This window comes from Vigna unguiculata, chromosome 3 (assembly GCF_037176805.1).
Source record: "Vigna unguiculata cultivar grain cowpea cultivar isolate G323 ecotype 2 chromosome 3, ASM3717680v1, whole genome shotgun sequence".
NCBI classification, from domain to species: Eukaryota; Viridiplantae; Streptophyta; class Magnoliopsida; order Fabales; family Fabaceae; genus Vigna; species Vigna unguiculata.
Window position 1 is genome coordinate 12584444 of NC_140794.1, and position 23043 is coordinate 12607486.

Consider the following 23043-nt stretch of genomic DNA (forward strand, 5'->3'; position numbering starts at 1 on the left):
AAAATGCTTATCACTATTAAGGTTAATTTTGATTGAGTGATTATGTTGCAGTTCATTATTTACTTATCGCTTATATGAGAAATGACTCTGTCACAACCTAACTGATACAGCCAAGGGAAGCCTACATAATAAAGTTCTGTCAAATCGTGAGTTTGGTTGTAACATTGGTGTTGACTCTGTATTACTGTTGAAAGAAGTAATTAAACTCTTAAATTATGTCTCTTTATTGTTTTTTCTCTTTTTCTACAATTACTCATACAAGTTTATGTATTTTTATTGAATAGATTGTCATATCAGGTACCTCAACATTACACTTAAAAACATTGTTAAAACAAATAATTAATCTTCACATAAATATATTTTTTCATTATTTAAAAACATCTCTTTAAATTGATAATTTATAACATGAATAAGTTTTCAAATATAACATAAGTCATCAAATCGAAGAAGTTAAGACTTCTAAGTTAAGACTTCTATTATACCTATGGTGTGATTTAACTATATTGTCACGTTCACATGCCACCTCATCATGAAATAATGAAAGTGTTCAAAATAATGAGTTTCCAGGATGTGAAAATCGTGTTGTCTATAGATAATTTTGGATTGTTTAACATTCGGATAACCAGTGAAGTCAAGACCCACCATAGCGTGGACGACTGCACTCTAAGAACTAAACTACAACGCTTGACGACGTCTTCTCTTCTCAATTTTTCTACCCAATCCAATGGATTCTGCGTTCTCCGTTACCACGACGGCGCACATGGCGCTTTTCAGAGCGCTCCACCGTCATTTTGCCGGCGCTCCTCAACGCGCCTTCGTCCGCCGCAACCTCAGATGCCTCGTTGCTTCCTACAACAACCGCTGCCGCATTCCATGTTCTTTCACTTCCGCGCCGTCGCCGTCCTCGCTCCGCTGCTTCCGCGGATTGCTCCCACGAACGCCGTGCCGACTCCGCTGCATTTCGAGCTCTGCCGCTTCCTGTGCTTCTTCCACAGGCGGTGGAAATGACGGCGGTGGAATCGGTGACAGCGGCGGTTCTGGCGGTTCTGGCGGTGAGTCTGGTGATGCTAATCTCCAATTGGTTGGTGACGCGTCACAGGAGCTTTCGGCACTTTCGCCTGACGTTATCATCCTCGATGTTTCAGTGTGAACTCTTCTCTCTGTGTAGAATTTTTCGTGTTAGTTTTATTTTTAGTATTTCACTTTTGTTTGTGCGTGTGATAGGGAATGGTGTGCGGGGGATGTGCGGCGACTGTGAAAAGGATACTGGAAAATCGAGTAAGCATTTCAAATTTGTATTTGGGATGGTTTACAACATAAAGTTTAGATGCTTCAATTATTGTATTTGTAAGATGATTGGTATACTGGTTCTGTTGTTGGGGGCTTTCTGCTAGGTTTACTATGAGCGTGCAATATTTTTTATTTCGTAAGTCTGTGGATGTCGTGGGAGATGATTGACCTTAATGCCGAAAAATCATGTTCAACAGTTTCAAAAGAACGCAGTAGTTTAGTAATTGGTGTCTAAATCCTAAAGGTGATTTTGATTGTTTGAGTGTAGAAGTTTTTGTGCCAACAGTGCATAGTTGATAAACCCTCTCTATAATTTTTTACAGTAATCTAAATACAGTTTCTTTACTTTTTATGAACATTGGGTAGCCACAGGTGTCATCAGCTAGTGTAAATTTAACAACTGAGACAGCAATCGTTTGGCCTATATCTGAAGCAAAGAATGTACCAAATTGGCAAAAGCAATTAGGGGAGGCACTTGCAGAGCATTTAACCAGCTGTGGTTACAATTCTAGCCTCCGAGGTATCATTCATTCCTACCAGTTGAGCCAGTCATTATTGAGTCAATTCAGCGTCTTTTTATCTTTTTATAGTTGGTATATGCTTATTTTTCATAAAATCACATGCATGGTTGGTTATACTACTTTTACCTCATTTAATTATACTATTTTTCACACATGCCCATCCAATCTTATTTACGTCCTTTGGCATGTCTGTTAACTTACTCAAAGTCATGTCTGTTACTTCTTTGAATTGTTAGAGTTGATTGCTTGGTTCTTGGAATCTTTGTCATAATGGAAGTGTACTAGCATAATTTCTTTGAAATATTTGGCTTGATTGGTATTAAACTGTTTCAGCTTTCTAGATATTTTCTATTGGCAATAGAAATTGCTTTTTAAAGTTACGAAAATATTATGAACTGTATGTGTGTATTTATATAATAATGTTATTAGTACAATTGGCTTGCTATTTTTTGTCTGTGTCCTTGGGATTGGGGTAAATAATAATTCATAAAGCTGCGAATATTTGTAATACCTATATTAGTTTGTCCATTCATTGTAATACAATGAGCTTGCTAGCTTTTGGTCACATGGATTTAATAGACACAACATGTAATAGTGGTCACATGACTCCTATAGTCCTCTGGCTGTCCACTTACCAGTCACTACTTCATATGAGATTAAATCTTACCGCATGTCATAGAATTTCATTTCATTTACATAAAATTGGCGGGTTAAGTGGCAGGTGAAGAAGCTAGCAACTGAAGGAGTTGTTTCACCATATAAATGCAAAAGTGGTTTTCTGGAGTCAATGGTATGCCATCAATTCATGGGGTTCTAAGTTTTAACGCATTACCTTCTGAATGAGTAAATTGTTTTCAAATATTATATCCACCCTACTACTTAGATATATAGGATATTTTAAAAACCATTATTCATGTTATACTTTCTCCCTTCAGAAGGTGAATCTCCGTGGCTTCTTGTGATGGGTATTGGAGAGCCATGTCTGTGTTCTGGAGCCCCTGCACGGTGAAGAATTTTGCTGATGTTGAATTTGAAACTAGCGATCCTTTAGTTATAATGAATTTTAGGGACTCTTATTCATGTGCAATTGGTTTATTTTGTTTTGTGCGTATGATTGATGGGAATATATATATATATATATTTGTGTACCCAATTAATGTATAATGCTGCTGTATTTTATTTTTACATGCTCCAGTATAATAAACCCCTAACACCTTTATATAATGCTGCATTATATATGTGTAGTGTATATGTTTCTTTGCTGTTCTTGCACGCAAGGATTCCATTACACATGACTCTACCATTTCTCTCTACTCTAACTAAATAGGAAACAAATCATGAGATAAGGAAACACGGTAAGTTGATGAGCAATCCTAAGAGGTATTCAGGGAATTGGAAAACTAATTGTTAAAGATAATCTAGTATAATCTAAGATACGATCAAGATAGTATTGGGCATTACATAAATTGTGACATTTTCCACTGAGTTTTGTTCCTGCACAGGCTCGATTGGAATGATTACTTATTCTGCTACTTAATTGAATAAAATATTGATTAAATTACAAAAAAGATACAGGATTTCTTGACAAATATTTCCAGTGAAGGAATAATTAACCACTAAGTGATTAATTAGGTGAGGTCAGTAGGTGGTTGCTTATTAATCACTAGCCAGATGTGTGGTTTATGTTCCCAAATTTTAAATATTTTTATCAAGAATTTTCCTAAACTCTCCCTGTGAATAGTTGTAACAATCAGATGCTAGTCATTTATAAATTTTGATCTTGGTTCAAATTATAATTGTCAGAGGGATTAATTTCTTTTTGGAGTTAAAGCTTAAGGCTTGTATGTAGTTTAAATGGAACAGATTTCTCCACTGGTGTGGTTGATTGCTGACCATTTTGATCCTGAAAGTGCAGATTCTACAAGAGACAATTTCCTCCAAATTTTTGAAAGGAAGATGGAGGAAAGACATAGACAATTAAGAGAAAGTGGTAAGCACTAACTAAATCTACACTAGTAGTGCAACAAGAGCCCACTTATGCTATTTCTGAGTGGTTCTCTGATGATTCAACTGCTTTAACTTCTGGGACTAATTGGTGATCTTTCTTTTCTATGTGCTGTTTAAAGGTCGTGAGCTAGCCGTTTCTTGGGCTCTATGTGCTGTCTGTCTTGTTGGCCATTTCTCTCATTTCTTTGCAGCGAAGGCACCGTGGATCCATGTCTTTCATTCCATTGGGTTTCATCTATCGTTATCTTTGTTTACATTGCTTGGTCCTGGCCGCCAACTTATCCTTGATGGTTTAAAAAGCCTTCTTAAAACAACACCAAACATGAACACCTTAGTTGGTCTTGGGGCTTTGTCTTCATTTACTGTCAGCTCATTTGCTGCCTTAGTTCCAAAATTGGTAAAATGTCTTTCTGAAGTTTGTTATCTCTAATCTGTAACTTTGATTCAATTAGTTGCTTGCAGCATTTAGTAAAAGCTATTTTCAAATCATTATAGAAAATAGAAAACTCAAATTTCTTTTGTTGCTGACTGTCAAGTTTATGATTGCTATATAGGTATAGTTTACAAGATGGCTAATTACTAGTAGCTCAGATTATAATATGTAAATTCTCTTCCGGTTTGTTTTTTCTGGATTCGGCTAAATACCCTCATTGATCTCTTTTATAAAACCATTGATACACGTGTGTGCACATTTTGGTCCCCACACTTTTATGCAAGCATTACTCATGCACAAGTAGGTTGGTAGAGTCAATTATATTGATCCAACAGACAGTATTTTTTTAGCTATTATTAAGAAATAGTAGCATACATGTTCCTCGACAGTCCGCGTTCATGATCATAGTTTGGTTTGATTTTTTAGCTCATGCTTATGTTCATCTACATTACAAAGCTATAGTTTTTGCTTGTCTTTTTCATTTTGGTAAATATGGTGGATGTGTTAGGCAGGGGAGTACTGAGATGGGCTGAAAAATTATATTAGAGGAAGAAGTTAAAAAAATAAGGTGGTTAGCCGTTATAAGAGGGTGAGACTTATGTTAGACAAAAGTCCATATATTCATATCATCCAGACTGTGGGAGGTAGGGAGAAAAAGATAGTTGTGAACAGGGAATGCCCTGTGTGGAAGGAATAAATTCCTTTGTATTCTTTGTACCTGTTTTTCCTTGCAGATTAATTTTGAATAATAGGAGGGTGGACTCTTTTTCTTCTAATTTATATCCTTGTTTTGTTACCTTGAACGAAGGCTCATTACAGGTTGTGACTTAGGCTGATTCTTATTTATCTAGTTTTGTTGAATAGTGCTCTATTCATCTCATCTCATCTCATATAGGAAAAATAATAACTTATACTCATCACATATATTACACCAGTCAAAACCAGCTGTTGGTTAGACTTAGATGCTCAACATGTGCTTGCTTATATTTATTAATTAGAAGGTAGAAAGTATATTTTCTTTGTGAAATAATGGAATTGGATTTGTAATTATGTGTATAGAATTGTATATGTTCTGAATGTATTGTGTGTATAATGCAGACCACACAATATATATTTATACTATTGAATAAAATCAATTACAATAAAGATATCTAATAATTAGGAATCAATCACCTTAATTTACGAGATTATGTAATAGTTGATTTTTTATAAATCTGTAACAACCGATTATATTCTAACAATGTGTAAAGATAAATTTAATTGTGCTAAATGATATTTTTTAATTTTTATGCAGGGTTGGAAGGCTTTCTTTGAGGAGCCAATTATGCTAATTGCATTTGTGTTGCTAGGAAGGAATCTCGAACAGAGAGCTAAAATTAAAGCAACCAGTGATATGGCAGGACTTCTTAGTTTGTTGCCACCAAAAGCTCGCCTTCTAGTTAACAATGGGGAAACAGATGCTGGCTCTGTTGTTGAAGTTCCTTCCGAAAGTCTTTCTGTTGGAGACCAAATTATTGTGTTGCCTGGAGTGAGTAATATCAGAATCTACATATTATCGGATACAACCCTGTAACTCCTTCACCCCTTTTATGGTACCGGAAGAAGCTTCAGTTTTGTATTCTCTCCAAATGGATGTTTTTTAGTTGTGTAATTTCAGTTCAAAATGTGTAAGTTGAACTGTTGAAAAGAAAACTGCTAATAACGATACACATGTTGTCCACTAGTTGGGAAGGAGGAGAGGAGGGTGGGCATTACGCCTATAATCACTGTTTTCAAATTCGTCATATGTGATGATGCTTGTGCTACAAAACCATTGCTAATATCATTTCGAAGTTTGAATTCTTCTGCTTAGATTTTGACTAGTAATATGCATAAATTACTTGTCAAAGCTGCTTGGTTTATGCTTTTAACCCATATATCCTTTTGTCTAGGACCGTATTCCAGCTGATGGAGTTGTGAGAGCTGGTAGAAGCACTGTAGATGAATCAAGTTTCACTGGTGAACCACTGCCTGTAACAAAATTACCGGGGGTACATTCTTCCTTGACATATTTTATGATAATTTGATATTTATTTGGCTTTTGACACAAATTGTTACTTCTATTGGTTCCTTTGAGCACCTGTGGATGTTGTGACTGATACAACACCAATTGATGAAGTAATTAAATATAATATAAAACACTTATTGTCCCAGTGGCAAATGTCTCCGTCACATACAATACAGCAATACCCCTTACTGGCCTACTGGCAAAAGTCTTCTATCAACTGTATTCTCTGTTCTCAAATTGCAAATAGCTTCTCAACGTCCAAATACACAGCCTTTTATCATATATGTTGTTAGGAGTCCCTCATCGAGTGGGCTAAACTACATATTTTCAATTTTCTAATTATAATGATTATTTTTAGAAAGGGGCTGGCTCATAAGCCTGGGACAGATTGATCGAAAAGCTCATCTGGGCCACAAGCTGAGCAAAAATTGGTTTGCTTCAATTTAGGCTAAATTTTTTCCGTCTGACCCAACCCATTTTACAAACTATTCTTGAAATCGGGCTGATTTTGCAAGCTCTACCTAGAAGTTTCTCCTATCTAATGGACTAGCCTTTTAGATTGGACCATTAGGTAGGATAAACTTCTTGATGTCGTTCTTAAGCCTTGAGTTGGACTCTCCTCTTCTGCTTAAGTACTCCTAATACATAACTACCTGCTGTTATTTTCTACAACTAACTGTCATCCTGCAGTTTCTAATATAAAACTAACTACAACAAATATAGAACTGTTTTCTAAAGCAGTGCGTTGAGTGCAAACATAACTGTCATAACTACCCTGAACTGAGTTTCCATCGTTTTATTTAATCAGCAAATTTCTATAATGTGATCATTGAGTGCAATTTATCAATAGAACAGAAAAACCATTTGGTTATGTCATAACTGATAAAAAGCAGACTTAATTTTCTGTGTATGTATGATTGACCCCTTCACGTTTCTATAGTTGTGAAGTGCTGAACAGTTGATTTTAGTGACTGATTGATGGATTTTATGTCTGTAGAGTGAGGTAGCAGCTGGTAGTATAAATCTTAACGGAACTCTTACAATGGAAGTGCAACGACCAGGTGGCGAAACTTCTATGGCAAACATTGTTCGTCTCGTTGAAGAGGCACAAAGTAGGGAAGCTCCTGTACAACGATTGGCTGACAAGGTTCTACTCAATCTGTAATAATTCTGTAGCAAGTTTTGGTTTGTTTCTACACCAAGCTGTTTTGCTAGTTGCTAACGTTATGAGGACAAGTAGTTTTGTGCAACACAATGAGATGCCATAAATGTCTGAAACTGAGTAGATAGATACTCACATGCAAAGTATGAATCAAGATACTAAATTGATTTTTGTTTTCATGCAAAAAGGATTGAAAAATAGAAAAAGGTTTTGAACGATCCATCATTGAATACAACAAAGTACAAAAGGGAAAAAAATCTTCTATGATAGTAACAAAATATCTTGACCCTAACGTAGATGAAGTAAGGCTCTGAAACATTTGGACGAACCCCAACTAATAATGTGGCTAGAAAAAAAACTACAAATATGTTTACCTAATTGACATGACTCACAAGGTGAAGATTCTAACTAATTGTTTCAACTTTTCAACATTGAGATGCCCTTACCGAGCATGGATCAGGAGTGGGGAAGTTGTCGTGGATCCAACAAGAGAAGACTTGTTTAGATGATAGAAGCCATGAAACTCACATCTCAAGCGAATTGTTTGTGGGCCCTCTAGTCCTCCAAGGAAACAAACCTTTAGGAAAGGAAATGCCACATTCAAGAGAGCTTGTAAGTTTATTGATGGACAAAAGATTTAAAGGAGCCAAAGAAACATAAGAACATTACAAATAGTAAGAGAGCAAAGAGGATGGACAATATCAACACCTCAGGTCTGTGTTAGAGAACCATTTCTCTAGTTGACATAAAGTAAGTAACCAAAAGTAGAAAGAGAGGAAATAGAGTATTTATCACCAATATTATATGATTGGGGGCCCCAAATCAAGGACCTAGGAGCCCAAAGGAGGAGAGATGCCAACTAAGGAATTACCATAATGCTCAATAAAAGCAATGGAACTATACGCTTGACAGTCCAATTACCATCAAAGAAAATCTTTAAAGATTATTGGAGGTATATTGTGAGTGGAAACAAATTCTGCAGAACTATGTAGGAGAAGAGTTTATCACAATAACTATTTTAGGGTCTGACCATGTTTTGGGCAATGGTCACACTTGAATCGTGAACGATCACCATTATTTTTGCAAGAGGAACACCAGTCACCGCCCTTTGAAGAGTCAATGGGGCTAGATGGCACATGGGCTGGACTAATTGCTGAGTCAGTGGTTGCTTTAGCAAGAATGTGAAGCAAAGAGGAGCAAGCAATAGTCATAGTGCGTGCAGAAGGATGTCCTAAAATTTGGTCCCAAACCTAAGATTACTATAAGTAAGCCATACAAAGCTAGTGACATGAAGAAGGTCGAACAATTGTCCAATTCATTGGTAGGGGTTGCAGTAGGAAGCAAAAGTTCATTAAAATCATGAAGACCTCTTATTTGACCCAAATAGGTTGACATAGTTCTATCAAGTTTTTGTGCCGCAATCACATCCATGTTTTATTTGTATGTCATTAGTGTAAACTGACTTGTCCTGTGCCAAATAGATTCACATGTGTCATAGTATGAAAGAATGAATAATAGACTTGATGACCCCACAAATTTGAGCATCAATTTTACTCCATTTTGGTCAATCAAATTCAGCCACAGTTTCTTCTTTAGTAGTGAGATGGTCAAGATAACCTTGATTCTTGAACCAAAGTTTGACATTTGTGGCCCAAAAAACATAATTATTGTCATCCATGTTGTCAATATAGCAGGGCAATTAAAGAGTCATTGGAAACAGGCACATCAAATTTTGAAGTCATAATGAATCAGTTCCAAATAAGCATGCCAGGCATCTCTGGACTATGACATCTCAGCTATGTTGACACCCCAAAGCCCAACAATATCTATTACATGAAAATTTTATTTATAAAAATAAAAATAAAAGGAAATGAGAACAAAATATGGGGGGACCACAACAAACTCATGATATAAAAATACACCTCACAAAACAGGCAAATAAGACCTATTTTGAAAAATATTCTAAAGAAATACATGAAAACCAGTTATACGGTTCCCTATGAATAAAAGCCAAGATGACTAACTTATTCGCATAATGATTTCCTTCACAAAGAATATGAGAAACTTTGAACTCTATATGTCACTCATTAGTAGCACCATAAACATGAGCAACCTGTAATTTAACACCCTTGACCACAAATATTATGTTTCATACCAAAGATTTGAACGATGAAGCTAAATTATCAAACTCAACCTTTTACAAGTATGGAGACAAGAAGGATTGAACTCTAGTAGTGGAGACTCTAATTTGATATCAGGAAGGGACACAGCCCAACTCTACTTGAAATACTAGCTCTAGGGAAGAGGATTCCCATGTCTTATAAGAAGTACATTTGTTTGTATTGGTAGTAGAAATGGAACATTTGAGCATTAGCCATGGATGTCTTTATATATGTGAAAATCTATTTGTAGGCCTGTTTCATTTGTATTACCTTCTTTGTTGAAGCATGTGTTTCCTGTGATGAAAAAATCACAAGTCTTCCAATATTGCAATAACAAGCATTGTCATTCTGATATCCTCGTGATTGAAATGGTCTTATTCCTTGGGTCTTCCTTTGTTCTACATCATTAGTAACTGAGTATTTCTCTTGCATCTTTTATTGAATTGACTGACATTTTGTTTATATCCAGGTGGCTGGACACTTCACTTATGGAGTGATGGCAGCCTCTGCTGCCACTTTCATATTCTGGAGTCTGTATGGGGCACACATTTTGCCTCCTGCTTTATATCAAGGAAGCTCAGTTTCACTGGCTTTGCAGCTTGCTTGCAGTGTTCTGGTATTTTTCAATTCAAATGCTTTCCATGAATCACACTTTCCAATGCGTATGATGATGATTGGGCTCTAGGCAGCTTGAGTGTATTTTTCCTTCATCTTAATGATTTTAGATCAGACTTATAAAGTCTGTTTTGTTACTCTTGCTTGATGGCTTGGCCATTGCTAAATATTTTTTGACACTGTATTAGAAACAATATTAATAATTCTTTAAACTTAAACTATGCAGAGATTCAAGAAATGATTTTATTGGTGATCTCACCAATTACATTCTTAGCTCCTCTGTTTGTAACAAACAATCTCTCTAAAATAAGAAAACAAAATATGGTGAAATAAAAATATTATAAAAAATATTCTATCTTAATCAATATGGATATTCTGTAGATATTTTTGTCGCTATAAAACACTATTTTATTTGAATCAATACTCGTGTCCCGATGTATGCTTCCTTTATTGTCTATGTATATACTACTATTCCATATTTTGTTTTTTGAATGTAGCATGCTAGTTTTGTTTGGGAATAATTAAAGAAAAAGTAATTGCAATTGCAATAGCTTAAGTAAATAATGAAGTTTAAGAGTTTTCCTTTCGTGCAGGTACTTTCTCCTGTCTGAGAAACACTGTTGTAAATATGTTTAACATTTGTTATGTTTTCTAATTAGGATCCGAATTAATGGGTAATGATTAGAAGGAATCCAGTTTTCCTTATTTATTCTGTTTTGCTGGGGAATTGTTTTGGCTGATTAGCAGCACTTTTATTTTTTCATCTCTGCTGTCTTCTAAATAGGGATCAATAAAGTGTACAGAAAAATATACAACAAATACAGAGCACATTATGATTTATGATATCCTAAATGATGTCAGACACCTCTAACCTTTTTCCAATACCCAACAAATGGGCCACGGATAACTTGAATAGCCCTATGTGTGGTGAGTTCGGTTCTAAAATTTCAAGCCCAGTAGTAATTTGGCCACTGACCGGCCCATAATGGGCAGAACCATATTTTCTTTATTTTTATAGTTAGATAGTTAGACATGAACCATTATATATTTGGACTAAGTTTTTTATATTGGGGTTAGATTTCCATGTTAAAAGGAATTAACAAAGAGATTAAGGGTAAAAGTTATTTCTGATAACCTTCAAGTTTTAGATAATATATAATAATTTAATAAATATAAAATTTCGAAACATAATATGTTGGAGTATGATAGAAAATTAGCGTTTTTATATAGATGTCATATACCTCTTAATTATTATATCATTGACGTGTTTATGAAGTATTTTTTATTAAAAAGTAAATAGTAGACCATTGGGATAGCCCACTTAGTGGCTGCTCAGTGTCGGGCTGCCCTAGCGAATTGTTACCCTGCAACTTAATTGGTGCAGCTCAGCCAGAAAATGTGTTTGGTCGCTGCAGTCCTGCCTGATGGATCAAACCAGCCAAAATATGTAGTACCAGTCTAAAAAGATTATTATTTTATTGCTACTAGTTGTTGAAAATGGTTTTGAATGGCCTATCACTATGGGTGCTAGTGAATTGATAAGTCATCCTCTAGGGATTCTTTACATAGTTTCTTTTCTTTAGGGATTCTTTACTTAGTCTGTGGATTTTCCAGGTTTTGTACCTCTACTCTATTTTAAATCACAAACAATATAATGCACTGAATAACATACAAGAGATATTGACTATATTCAGATTTTGCACTAGCACTTTGTTCTTTAGTTAATATAGGAACAGAATTAGCTCTTAGATCGCATTTAGGTCACCTTTTTTGGGTTTTTCTGCTCCTTAAAAGGAACAGTGGGTAAACACGATTTAAGAAGCTCTAAAAATAGGAGTTTCCACAAAAGCTGATTGGAAGAGTATATGTACCTCTATTTCAAAAGGTTCTACTCCCTCAGTGACACCCTTTATTTTCTTCAACAGTGCAAAGTGTGCGCCATAATTTACAATGATTTTGGTGCTATCAATTTTATCAAAATGTTTTAGGTGTTTTGTATACGCTCTGTGATGTTTGTTTTCTTTTTGATAGAATGCTATGATAGTTGTTGAAGCACTAAGGGTTGTAGGTGCCTAGTTAGCATTTGACCTAACTAACCGCTGTCAGTTATCCTGAGCTGTCAGTTAGTTACATTTTTAGTCTAATTAGAAAAAGGTGTAACTAACTAACTGAAGTCAGTATGCTGAGATGATAGTTTTTTAGCTCTATACTCTTGTCAGCAAAGCTTGAGCATATACTCTTCAAACAAGAAATGCTATAAATCACTTTCAGTTTATCCAAATTCTGTTCCCTTCTTTTCTCAGTACTGCATTACTTCCTTCACTTTTGTTAATGAGAGAAGGGAGGGGATAAAGAGTTGATCAACCATTTTTCGTATGCAAGCAGCTAGGATGTCGGAGATTTAGGTAGAGAGCAAATTAGTATAAGAGTGCAAGGGATGTCGGATATTTAGGTCTGTGTGCATTGGTGTATGGGTTTGTTGTGCATGCCAAGTGTTTGATGAAATTGTTTGTGGTATAGAAGTTTCAGTTAAGCTGTAAAAACATAAAATCACCAAACAATTTTAGTTTTAATTTCGAAAGTATTGTTTTTAAACTTAAATTCCGAAGTAACTTTTTAATTGAAAAAGAAAAAGAAAGGGCACGCCAAATGCTATATTATTCCATGGAATTGATTTCTTCCGTAAATTTAGGGCTTCAGAAGACATTGTTCTTCTATTTTTATTTTTCCCTTGATAGAAAACAGAAAATAAGCTTATTTTAAACCTTTAATATTGTTTATTGGTGCAGGTGGTTGCTTGTCCATGTGCACTTGGGTTAGCCACACCTACTGCAGTGCTGGTAAAGTCTTCGTGAAGACTATATCTATCATCATTAGTTATAATTATGTTTGAACTAAGCCATATTGTACAATTTTTGTGGATAAAAAGGTTGGAACGTCTTTGGGGGCTAAAAGAGGTTTACTTCTACGTGGTGGAAACATTCTAGAGAAGTTTGCAATGGTAAACACTGTTGTGTTTGACAAAACAGGGACCCTCACAGTTGGTAGACCTGTTGTGACAAACATTGTCACTTCGCCATGCATGAAAAATGCTATTTCAAGGTAGTGTAGGGATTTTTTTATGTTCATTTATTATAATCACTTCATATGGAAAAATTCTATGGTAAAGATGTGAACTTTGCCTAGTTTTTCATCTACCCAACATATCCATTTTACTACAAGTATAGAATCAACCCTAGGTTTGAAGGAACTAAATGGGTTAGAGGAAAACTCTTATGACATTACAAGACTTAAACTTTGGTACATAGGAAAGGCTTAGAGGAAAGAATGACATGGGCATTATTATGCTTAAAGATTGGAAGGAGGCTGTGGTGGATATAAAATGAACACGGAACATAATTTTATGTGTAAAATAATATTATCAATGCTTAGACATCACAAGTAGAATCGGAAGTGATCTTGAAAAAAAAAAATGGGAAGAATTGGAGGGGCTGGTGCTAGGCTTTCCAAAGAAGAAAAGACTATCATTCATTGGAGGGGATCTAAATAGACTTGCTGGTAGTGAGACAAGACAATTTATATGAACTTGTGGTCGTGCTGGTTTTGTTTTGGATATCTGAGTGAGGGAGAAATCTGCGATAACAATGTTGTCCACATATACAATGAGGTAGGTACATCCTTGAAGAAAGCAACAGTAAAATAGAAAATGATTAGCATCACCTTTTATTATTCCAAATTGAGTAATGAGAGATAGGAACCACCCAAACATTTCATAAAGTGATTGCTTGAGACCGTATAATGACATGCAAAGATGAAATACTATAACACATCTCCCCTTGAGCAATATGTCTAGGAGGTTGTTCTATGAAGACTTCCTCGTTAAAATTACTATGTAGAAATGCATTCTTGACGTTGAAATGAAACAAAGTCTAGTAATGAATAGTTGCAATTCAGAAGAGAAGAAAAAATAGGTGTTGTTTTGACAATAGAAGAGAAATTTTCAATATCGTGGATATGTGTGTTAGCTTCGGTAACCAAATGAGTTTTATAGCAATCAATTTTATCATCAAAACTTATTTTAAGAGTGAATAACCACCAATACCCAAAATTGATTTGCCATCTAGAAAAGAAATCAAATAACAAGTGCCATTACTTTGGAGGCAGACATCTCATCAATCATCATTTGTTGTCACTTACGTTGAGATAAAGCGTCGTATGAAGACTTAAGAAAAGGAATGAAAGATAACAACGACAAAGAAGTATAATATGTGGTGGAAAGTCGATCCTAGCTGAGGTTGGTATGGTAGGGAGAAGGGTTGCAAATAGAAAGTATACCTTTTCTAATAATGGAAATAGACCAGTCATTTTTAGAGAAGACTATATTCGATTGGGAGACAGTGTTGGTGAAAGATTAGGAATGACCTCCACTGGATCATTGTGCATTGGAGATCGGTCTTGCACTAGATGTTAATGGACCATGAGCATTGTTAATATACTGAAAGAGGTGTTGAGAAGCATCCAGAGTTATGACACAATTATTTGGTGGTGGTGAAAACAGTATAGAAAGAGGTTTCAACGAAGACAAAAAGGCCAAGATCGTGAGAACAACATCAATACCCATTTTGTGAATGATGATATTCCAAGGAGACACATTTGAAAGACTATGGAGAAAGTTTGTCTTGAGTAAGTGCAAGGTTATATACAAAACATAGTACCAAAAATATGAGATAGACTACGTAGAGGAGAAGGAGTAAAAAGCACAAAATGTGTTGTTGATCATTAAGGACCAATGATGACATTTGGTTAAGGAGATAACATATTGTTAGGACAACATTTCCCAAAAAATAGTAAGATAACCGTGAAGAAGTGATTGAATAGTTTCAATGAGATGTCTATTTTTGCATACTACATTTTGTTGAGGACTGTAATTGTCACTACAAAAAGCACATGGATATACCAAATTATGTTTTGATTTTGTTAGAAAAAGTTTTAAATATAGAAAACATTTATAATTAATTCTTCATAAACCAAGTCCATGTACATCTAGAAAAGTCATCAATAAAGGTAAGATAATATTAAAAACCAGAAGGAATAACATTACGATTACGAGAAGGATACCAAATATCACAGTGAGCTAAAGAAAAAGAAGACATGCTCCTTTATTATAATTATCAAAAAGAAGACTGATGAGTATGAATTCCTAGCTGAAATGACTTGCAATTTAAACTGGATTTATGAGTTAAACTTGACTCCATCTTCTACAATTTTGTCTACCCAGGATGTCCTAATTGTGTATAGTTCATCATTGGATAGACTACAAATGTATATATCAATGGTGTTGGAGATAGTAAAGGCCAAGTGATTAATATGCGATGCTAATAATCATGTTTGATATTCAATCATGCTAGATAACATTATCTTTAGTGAAACCGAAGATATACTAACATGGGATTGGGTTAATCAGGTAATAGACAATTAATGAAGGGGGTTCTTAGGGTCATAGAAAACAAAGTCAATAGTAAGAGATGAGAGGGATTAGGTAGTGCAATGTCACAAACTTGTTTTTGGAATCATGAGCAATGATAAAAAGATAATTGTCAGTAGTAGTAAAGAAAGAGAAAAGGTTGTAGTGGTAAAAGGATAATTGGCATCAACAATATAGTGAGAAAACATAACAATTACTAGATATATGATCAACTAACTAGAGTCACTGACTAGGCCAAGAGAAGAAGATTGATAGAGACAAACAAATGAGTATCCAATGTGTACTGCTAAGGCAACATTACTAGTAGATTGGCATGTCTCATGGCATTTGATAAAGTCTTCATATGTTGTCAGGGTCATAAGATAGATCAGCTTCCTACACTTATCAATGGTATGTCCAATGCGGTGGCATTGTTTGTGTAACACCCCATTTTTTTTGCTTCCTAAAATCTATAAAATTAACACGAAGTACATAATTTAAAATAAAACTTCATTCCTATTTTATTGAAAATCTCACTAAACAAAAAAAAAAACATTGTTTTACAAAAAAAAGAAAAATTTATTGAAAAGGAAAAACATAACACTAAAAGATGATTCCAAATATCTCATGATATTAACCACTCTCTCTATTGCTATGCATATTTCTCAAAACATGTACGATCGTATGCTCCTGTCTAAAATACGATCATTGAAGGAGGAAACCACAGGTGGGTGAGATAACGTGAACAATAGTCTTCATCACATTATAAGTTTAAGTATATTTTCAATAAAAAATCACAAACTCAAATAACATATCATACAAACACATGTGTTGTCTACAATGCAAAGATCTCAGTCTAGAGGTTCCCAACTGCAAATCATGCATGTAGCTTACCAGCCATTTGCTCACCACAAGAGCTAGAACTCCTCAATGTTCCCAAAGTCTTATGGATGAAGTTCACTCTCTACTACTCCCTCGAAGAGGTTAATGGGTGAAGTTCACCAACTATACCACCAAGCAGAGTTACCAAGAACCCAAGACATCACCTCTTGCTGAGAGACACACACCAAACATGTCAACAATCATCGTCTGCACATACAAGGTTTCTCACACAACATCAATACACCAACAAAACTTGTTATATATTCAAAAATTCACAAATAAGATACAAAAACAAGGTAAAACATGTTAAAATAATTAAAATAGCTAAAACAGTTAAACCGTGTACTCTTAACTTCTTCCTTCCTCCCCATAAAAACTCAACCTTTAAAACATTCTCCCTTCTTTCATGACTTATCACCGTTTCTATTAAAATTCTCCTGCTAAACCTTGTCCTCTCATATATTTATAAGTTTAATATCTTTAAGGGAAATACAATATTTTATTCTCACTTATTAATATCGAACAATATAATAATATCTCATAATATCTAAAAATATCTTGGATATCTTTTAATTTCTAACAATATCTCATATATAACAATATCCAAGAATATCTCATAAAGTCTAACAATATATAAGAATATCTTTTTAATTGAATAATTTGTTTACCATCAAGTCAATATACTTGTTTGAAGACTGTTAGATATTGTTTGATATTATTAAGATATTGTTAGATATTGATAACCACAATATCAAACAATATCTTCTATTTAATCTTTTTATTTTCAGTTACTCTTTTTACTTGTACCTCTCTCTATTATAAATAGATTACCCTATGTATGGTTTATACACAAGGGAGATTAATCTCAATCCTTATTTTCTTTATTCTCAACATGGTATCTAGAGCTTAAGGTTTTTTTTTTCGCTACCGCTTCCTCCGCCTCTGCCGCCACCGCCGCTGCTGCCACCGGAGCCGCCGGCGCCGTCGCCGGAGCCGCTACCAGAGCCGCTGCCGGAGCCGCCACCACCGTCGCCACCGAGTCGTCGTCGCCGGAGTGTTAGTTTCGACCGACAACCATACAGTTCTGATCGTCCCTCACACGCCATTCGAAGCCGCGTCTCTTCCAATTCCTCCATGGCGTCTTCCGCTGCCTCTTTCAGTTCTGAAATCTCTTGTGTTTCATCCGATATACTTGTTATGTTCAACAAATTTCTCAAATGGTATAAGGATCAACAGTTTTCTAGTTCTACTGCATCTATTGCTCACACAGGTACATCTTTTGTTGGTTTGACTCAATCTTCTTCTCCTGGTCCTTGGGTTTTTGATTAAGGAGCCACTGATCATATTACTGGTAACAAATCTTTGTTCTCTTCTTTATCCTCTACTAATCCTTTACCTTCTGTTACACTGGCTGATGGTTCTAGAGTCTCATCTCATGGTGTTGGCACTGTTAAACTTTTTCCTTCTTTAACCATTGATAATGTTCTTTATGTCCCTGGGTCTCCTTTTAACCTGTTGTCCATCAGTCGCCTAACTCGTTCTCTTGATTGTGTTGTTTCTTTTACCAACAATTCTGTCTGTTTTCAAAACCGGAGTTCGACACAAGTGATTGGCACAGGATATGAGTTTCATGGTCTTTATCATCTCCGTCCTTCTACACACGTTGGTGCAGTTATGGAGTCTCCCTCTCTTATTCATGCTCAGTTAGGTCATCCAAGCCTTGCCAAGTTACAACAGCTTGTCCCTGCCTTGTCCAAATTGTCTCGTTTTGATTGTGAGTCGTGTCAATTAGGCAAGCATACTCGTACTTCTTTTCCTCGTAGTGTCACACGTGATGCTTCGTCCCCTTTTGCCTTGGTTCACTCTGACATTTGGAGTCCTAGCCGCGTTAAGTCTACTTTAGGTTTTCAATACTTTGTTACTTTCATTGATGATTATTCCAGATACACTTGATTATTTTTAATGAAACATCGTTCGGAATTATTTCATATCTTTCAATCTTTTTTTAATGAAATTAAAACTCAATTCGGTGTTTCTATTAGAGTTTTGCGTAGTGATAATGGTCGTGAATATCTTTCTCATTCTTTCAAACAATTTATGGCTTCTCACGGTATTCTGAATCAAACTTCTTGTACTTATACCCCTCAACAAAATGGTGTAGCTGAACGTAAAAATAGACATCTTATGGAAATCACTCGCACTTTTTTAATTCATGGTGAGGTTCCTGAACATTTCTGGGGTGATGCCATTCTTACTGCCTGTTATCTTATTAATCGTATGCCTTCTTCGGTTTTAACGAATAACATACCTCATTCCATTTTATTCCCTCATGAACCTCTTCATCCCTTACCTTTAAGAGTTTTCGGATCTACATGTTTTGTTCATAATTTTAGTCCTAGTCTTGACAAGCTTTCTCCTAGATCACATAAGTGTGTTTTCTTAGGGTTTACAAGATCACAAAGAGGATACAAATGTTTTTCTCCTTTTCTTAACCGTTATTTTGTGTCTGCAGATGTCACCTTTAATGAGTTCTCCCTTTATTTTAAAAGTCAATCTTCACCTCTGACTCCATCCAATCCTGACAACTCTTCTAATACCTTTAATGTTCCTATTGTTTGTGACCCTCTTACTGTGTCTTCTTCACCCTCGGTTCCTGCTCCACAGTCACCTGCTCCTCCACCACCTCTTCCCGTAATCGATCACAACCACCACCATGTGACTCCACTCCAGTGCCAACTACTCTATCTCCTCCGGCTCTAACACTTGAGTCTGACCTTCCCATTGCCCTCCGAAAAGGTATGCGTTCTACCCATAATCTCTCTCCCCATTATATTGCTTTAAGTTATTATCGATTGTCATTACCTTTTTATACATGTCTTTCCTCTCTTTCTTCTGTGACCATTCCAAAAACTGTCCGTGATGCTTTAGCCCATCCTGGTTGGCGTCAGGCCATGGCAGATGAATTAAGTGCTCTTCATAATAGTGGAACTTGGGAACTGGTCCCGTTGCCGTCTGGAAAATCTGTTGTTGGTTGCAGGTGGGTGTTTGCTATCAAAGTTGGACCTGATGGTACTATTGATCGCCTCAAAGCTCGTCTTGTGGGCAAAGGTTATACTCAAATTTTTGGGTTGGATTATGGAGATACTTTTTCCCCCGTGGCAAAGATGACTTCTATTCGTTTATTTATCGCCATGGCTACTCTTCAACAATGGCCTATTTATCAACTAGATGTTAAAAATGCTTTCCTCAATGGTGATTTGCAAGAAGAAATCTATATGGAGCAACCTCCTGGATTTGTTGCTCAGGGGGAGTCTTCTGGGATGGTATGTCGTCTTTGCAAATCCCTATATGGCCTAAAAAAATCTCCTCGGGCTTGGTTTGGAAAGTTTAGCAATGTTGTTCAGCAATTTGGTATGACTAGGTGTGAAGCAGATCATTCTGTCTTTTATCAACACTCGAGTGCTGGATGTGTTTACTTGATAGTATATGTTAATGACATCGCTCTTACAGGGAGTAACAACCATGGCATCTCTCAATTGAAACAACATATCTGTCACCATTTTCAGACCAAAGATCTTGGCAAACTCAGATATTTCTTGGGTATTGAGGTGACACAGTCTAATGATGGTATTGTTATATCTCAGAGAAAGTATGCCATGGATATTTTGGAAGAAACTGGGTTGATGAGTTCAAAGTCTGTTGATACACCCATGGATCCCAATACTAAATTTCTACCAAATCAGGGGGAGCCTATATCTGATCCTGAGCAGTATAGACGATTGGTTGGGAATTGAATTATCTTACCGTTACTCGTCCTGACATTTCCTTTGCAGTCAGTGTAGTAAGCCAATTTCTTAATTCTCCATGTGAAGATCATTGGAATGCAGTCATTCGCATCTTGAAGTATATTAAAAAATCTCTTGGAAAAGGATTGTTATATGGTTCTAATAACCATACAAAAGTTGTTTGCTATTCAGATGCTGATTAGGCAGGATCTCCTTCTGATAGAAGGTCTACATCTGGGTATTGTGTCTCCATTGGTGGTAACTTGATCTCGTGGAAAAGTAAGAAACAGAGTGTTGTAGCAAGATCCAGTGCAGAAGTAGAACATAGAGCTGTGGCCTCAGCTGCCTGTGAACTTGTTTGGCTCAAGCAATTGCTTCAAGAGTTACAATTTGGAGATGTTACTCAAATGACACTTGTGTGTGACAATCAGGTTGCTCTTCATATTAGCTCTAATCCTGTCTTTCATGAGAGGACCAAACACATTGAGATTGATTGTCATTTCGTTCGGGAAAAGTTTATGTCTGGAGACATCAAGACTGAGTTTGTTAACTCAAGTGATCAGTTAGTAGATATTTTTACTAAGTTTTTACGGGGGCCTAGAACTAATTATATTTGTAACAAGCTTGGCACATACGATTTGTATGCTCCAGCTTGAGGGGGAGTGTTAGATATTGTTTAACCACAATATCAAACAATATCTTCTATTTAATCTTTTTATTTTCAGTTACTCTTTTTACTTGTACCTCTCTCTATTATAAATAGATTACCATATGTGTGGTTTATACACAAGGGAGATTAATCTCAATCCCTATTTTCTTTATTCTCAACAAAGACAACATAGGATACTTGAAGAATAATATTAAATGAAACACAAAGTATTAAGTATTCAAATCTTAATACAGCTCTAACATCATCTACGTGTCTTGACGAAACTTCTTTTGGGTAATGTTCAAATGACACTTGGTCTATTGTTCTCAAACATGCTTATTTGTTTTGGTAACACTAAAAATAAGGGTTTATAGGCTGCTTTGGTCCAACAACTTTAAGAACAAAGAAGAAATGTAGATTATTTTGGGAAACATAGATATAGTGAGAAATCATATCTTTAGATTTAGCGCCTATACTCTGAATTCCGATTTTTTTTTTTTTTTTGTTGCTTTATGCAACTAAGAGGTTATATAACCATATCTTTCTAATGCAGCCAAACTGAAGAAAATGTTTTGTCTGATATAGAAGTTCTAAGGCTAGCAGCTGCCGTAGAATCGAATTCCATACATCCAGTTGGGAAAGCGATTGTGGATGCTGCTGTGGCTGTTAATTGTCATAATGCTAAGGTTCCTCATCTTATTTCTTGTTAATGTTCTCTGTATTTGGGGTTATCTTATTGCCTTATTCAAGCATTTATCATTTCCCTGTTGAGATGAACATGACATGACCTGTTTAGCAACTTATCTTTGTCTACAGTTTGGTTACTATTTTACAGTCAGTATTTTAGTTGTCAGACTGACTAACAAGTATTGTAGAATTGAAACAGTGGAGTTATAAAGTATGCCTTTTATATTTCAAGTACACATTAGCTTCTTGTAGTGAAAGTTGTGAAGTTAAAACTGTCAGCTTATGCCTTACAGCAAATTTTACAGGTAATAGATGGAACATTCCTGGAAGAACCTGGGTCTGGTGCAGTGGCGACAATTGATAACAAAACGGTTTCTGTTGGTACATTGGAATGGATCACCAGGTAACTGGTTATTTGTCCAAGCATACACAATATATGATGTTCCTCAATTTCTTTAATATTTCTTATTTATTAGATTGAACACCTATCACTAATAATTGATAATTATGGTGCAATTCTTTCTACTTAATGATAACTCCAAATTTCACTATTCGATTATAACTTGATCCACCTAGTCTATTCCACGAGACAATTAAGACACCTTGCAACATTACTTTTTTTTTTATTATAGTAGATAATTCCTTCAAACAATTGCAGCATACCGGTGTTTACTTGCTTTAGACTTAGTTCTTTTCTCTAAGAGGCCAATAGCCTTCGCTGTATCTAACAAACATATTTATTATTTTTTCTTTATAAATTTCAAACCTTCAGCTGCTGATTTACTTTGTGCAGGCATGGAGTTATTGACAGTTTAGATCAAGAAGTGGAGAAATGTAATAATCAATCCTTTGTCTATGTTGGAATTGATGATACTTTAGCTGGCCTAATTTATTTTGAAGATGAGATAAGGGAAGATGCAAGAGACGTTGTTGACAGATTGACAAAGCAAAATCTAGGTGTATACATGCTATCAGGAGACAAGAGGAATGCTGCTGAGCATGTTGCTTCTCTTGTTGGAATTCCCAAAGATAAGGTGAAAGCCTTTCAACTATGATATAATTTATAATAAGATCACATGTATGGCTGAGATTTTAGTACAATATTGTTTAGATATGACTGTTGGAGTGCCAGTCTACACTTGGTCAATGCCAGATTGAAGATTACTCCATTGAAAAGAGGCTGAGAACTAAATATTGCTTTGTTTTATACAACCAAATCTCCCCACTATAAATGATCTTCAGCAGCTTTGAATCATCAATTGCTTAATAATCAGAAATTTTTACTTGTTCACTTTAGATGATAAGATACAAGGGTGGGTGGAGCTACACATGATGTATT

General features: G+C 35.6%; 1 protein-coding gene across 2 annotated transcripts in view; it reads left to right on the plus strand.

The window, feature by feature from the left end:
• Nucleotides 1–571: 571 nt before the first annotated feature.
• PAA1 (P-type ATP-ase 1) overlaps nt 572–23043 on the plus strand; it is a 28119-nt gene continuing 5647 nt past the window's right edge. Inside the window, exons 1-14 of one of the 2 annotated variants that reach the window (XM_085671176.1) lie at nt 572–1144; nt 1225–1278; nt 1663–1810; nt 3727–3801; nt 3938–4215; nt 5546–5779; nt 6183–6281; nt 7296–7445; nt 10092–10238; nt 13027–13077; nt 13167–13339; nt 21571–21703; nt 22010–22107; nt 22498–22738. In XM_085671176.1, coding sequence (XP_085527302.1) covers nt 725–1144; nt 1225–1278; nt 1663–1810; nt 3727–3801; nt 3938–4215; nt 5546–5779; nt 6183–6281; nt 7296–7445; nt 10092–10238; nt 13027–13077; nt 13167–13339; nt 21571–21703; nt 22010–22107; nt 22498–22738 — 2301 coding nt within the window. In that variant the 5' untranslated portion in view covers nt 572–724. Of the gene's footprint in view, nt 1145–1224; nt 1279–1656; nt 1811–3726; nt 3802–3937; nt 4216–5545; nt 5780–6182; nt 6282–7295; nt 7446–10091; nt 10239–13026; nt 13078–13166; nt 13340–21570; nt 21704–22009; nt 22108–22497; nt 22739–23043 lie in introns of both variants that reach the window. The other variant, XM_028063193.2, reaches the window with a different exon arrangement.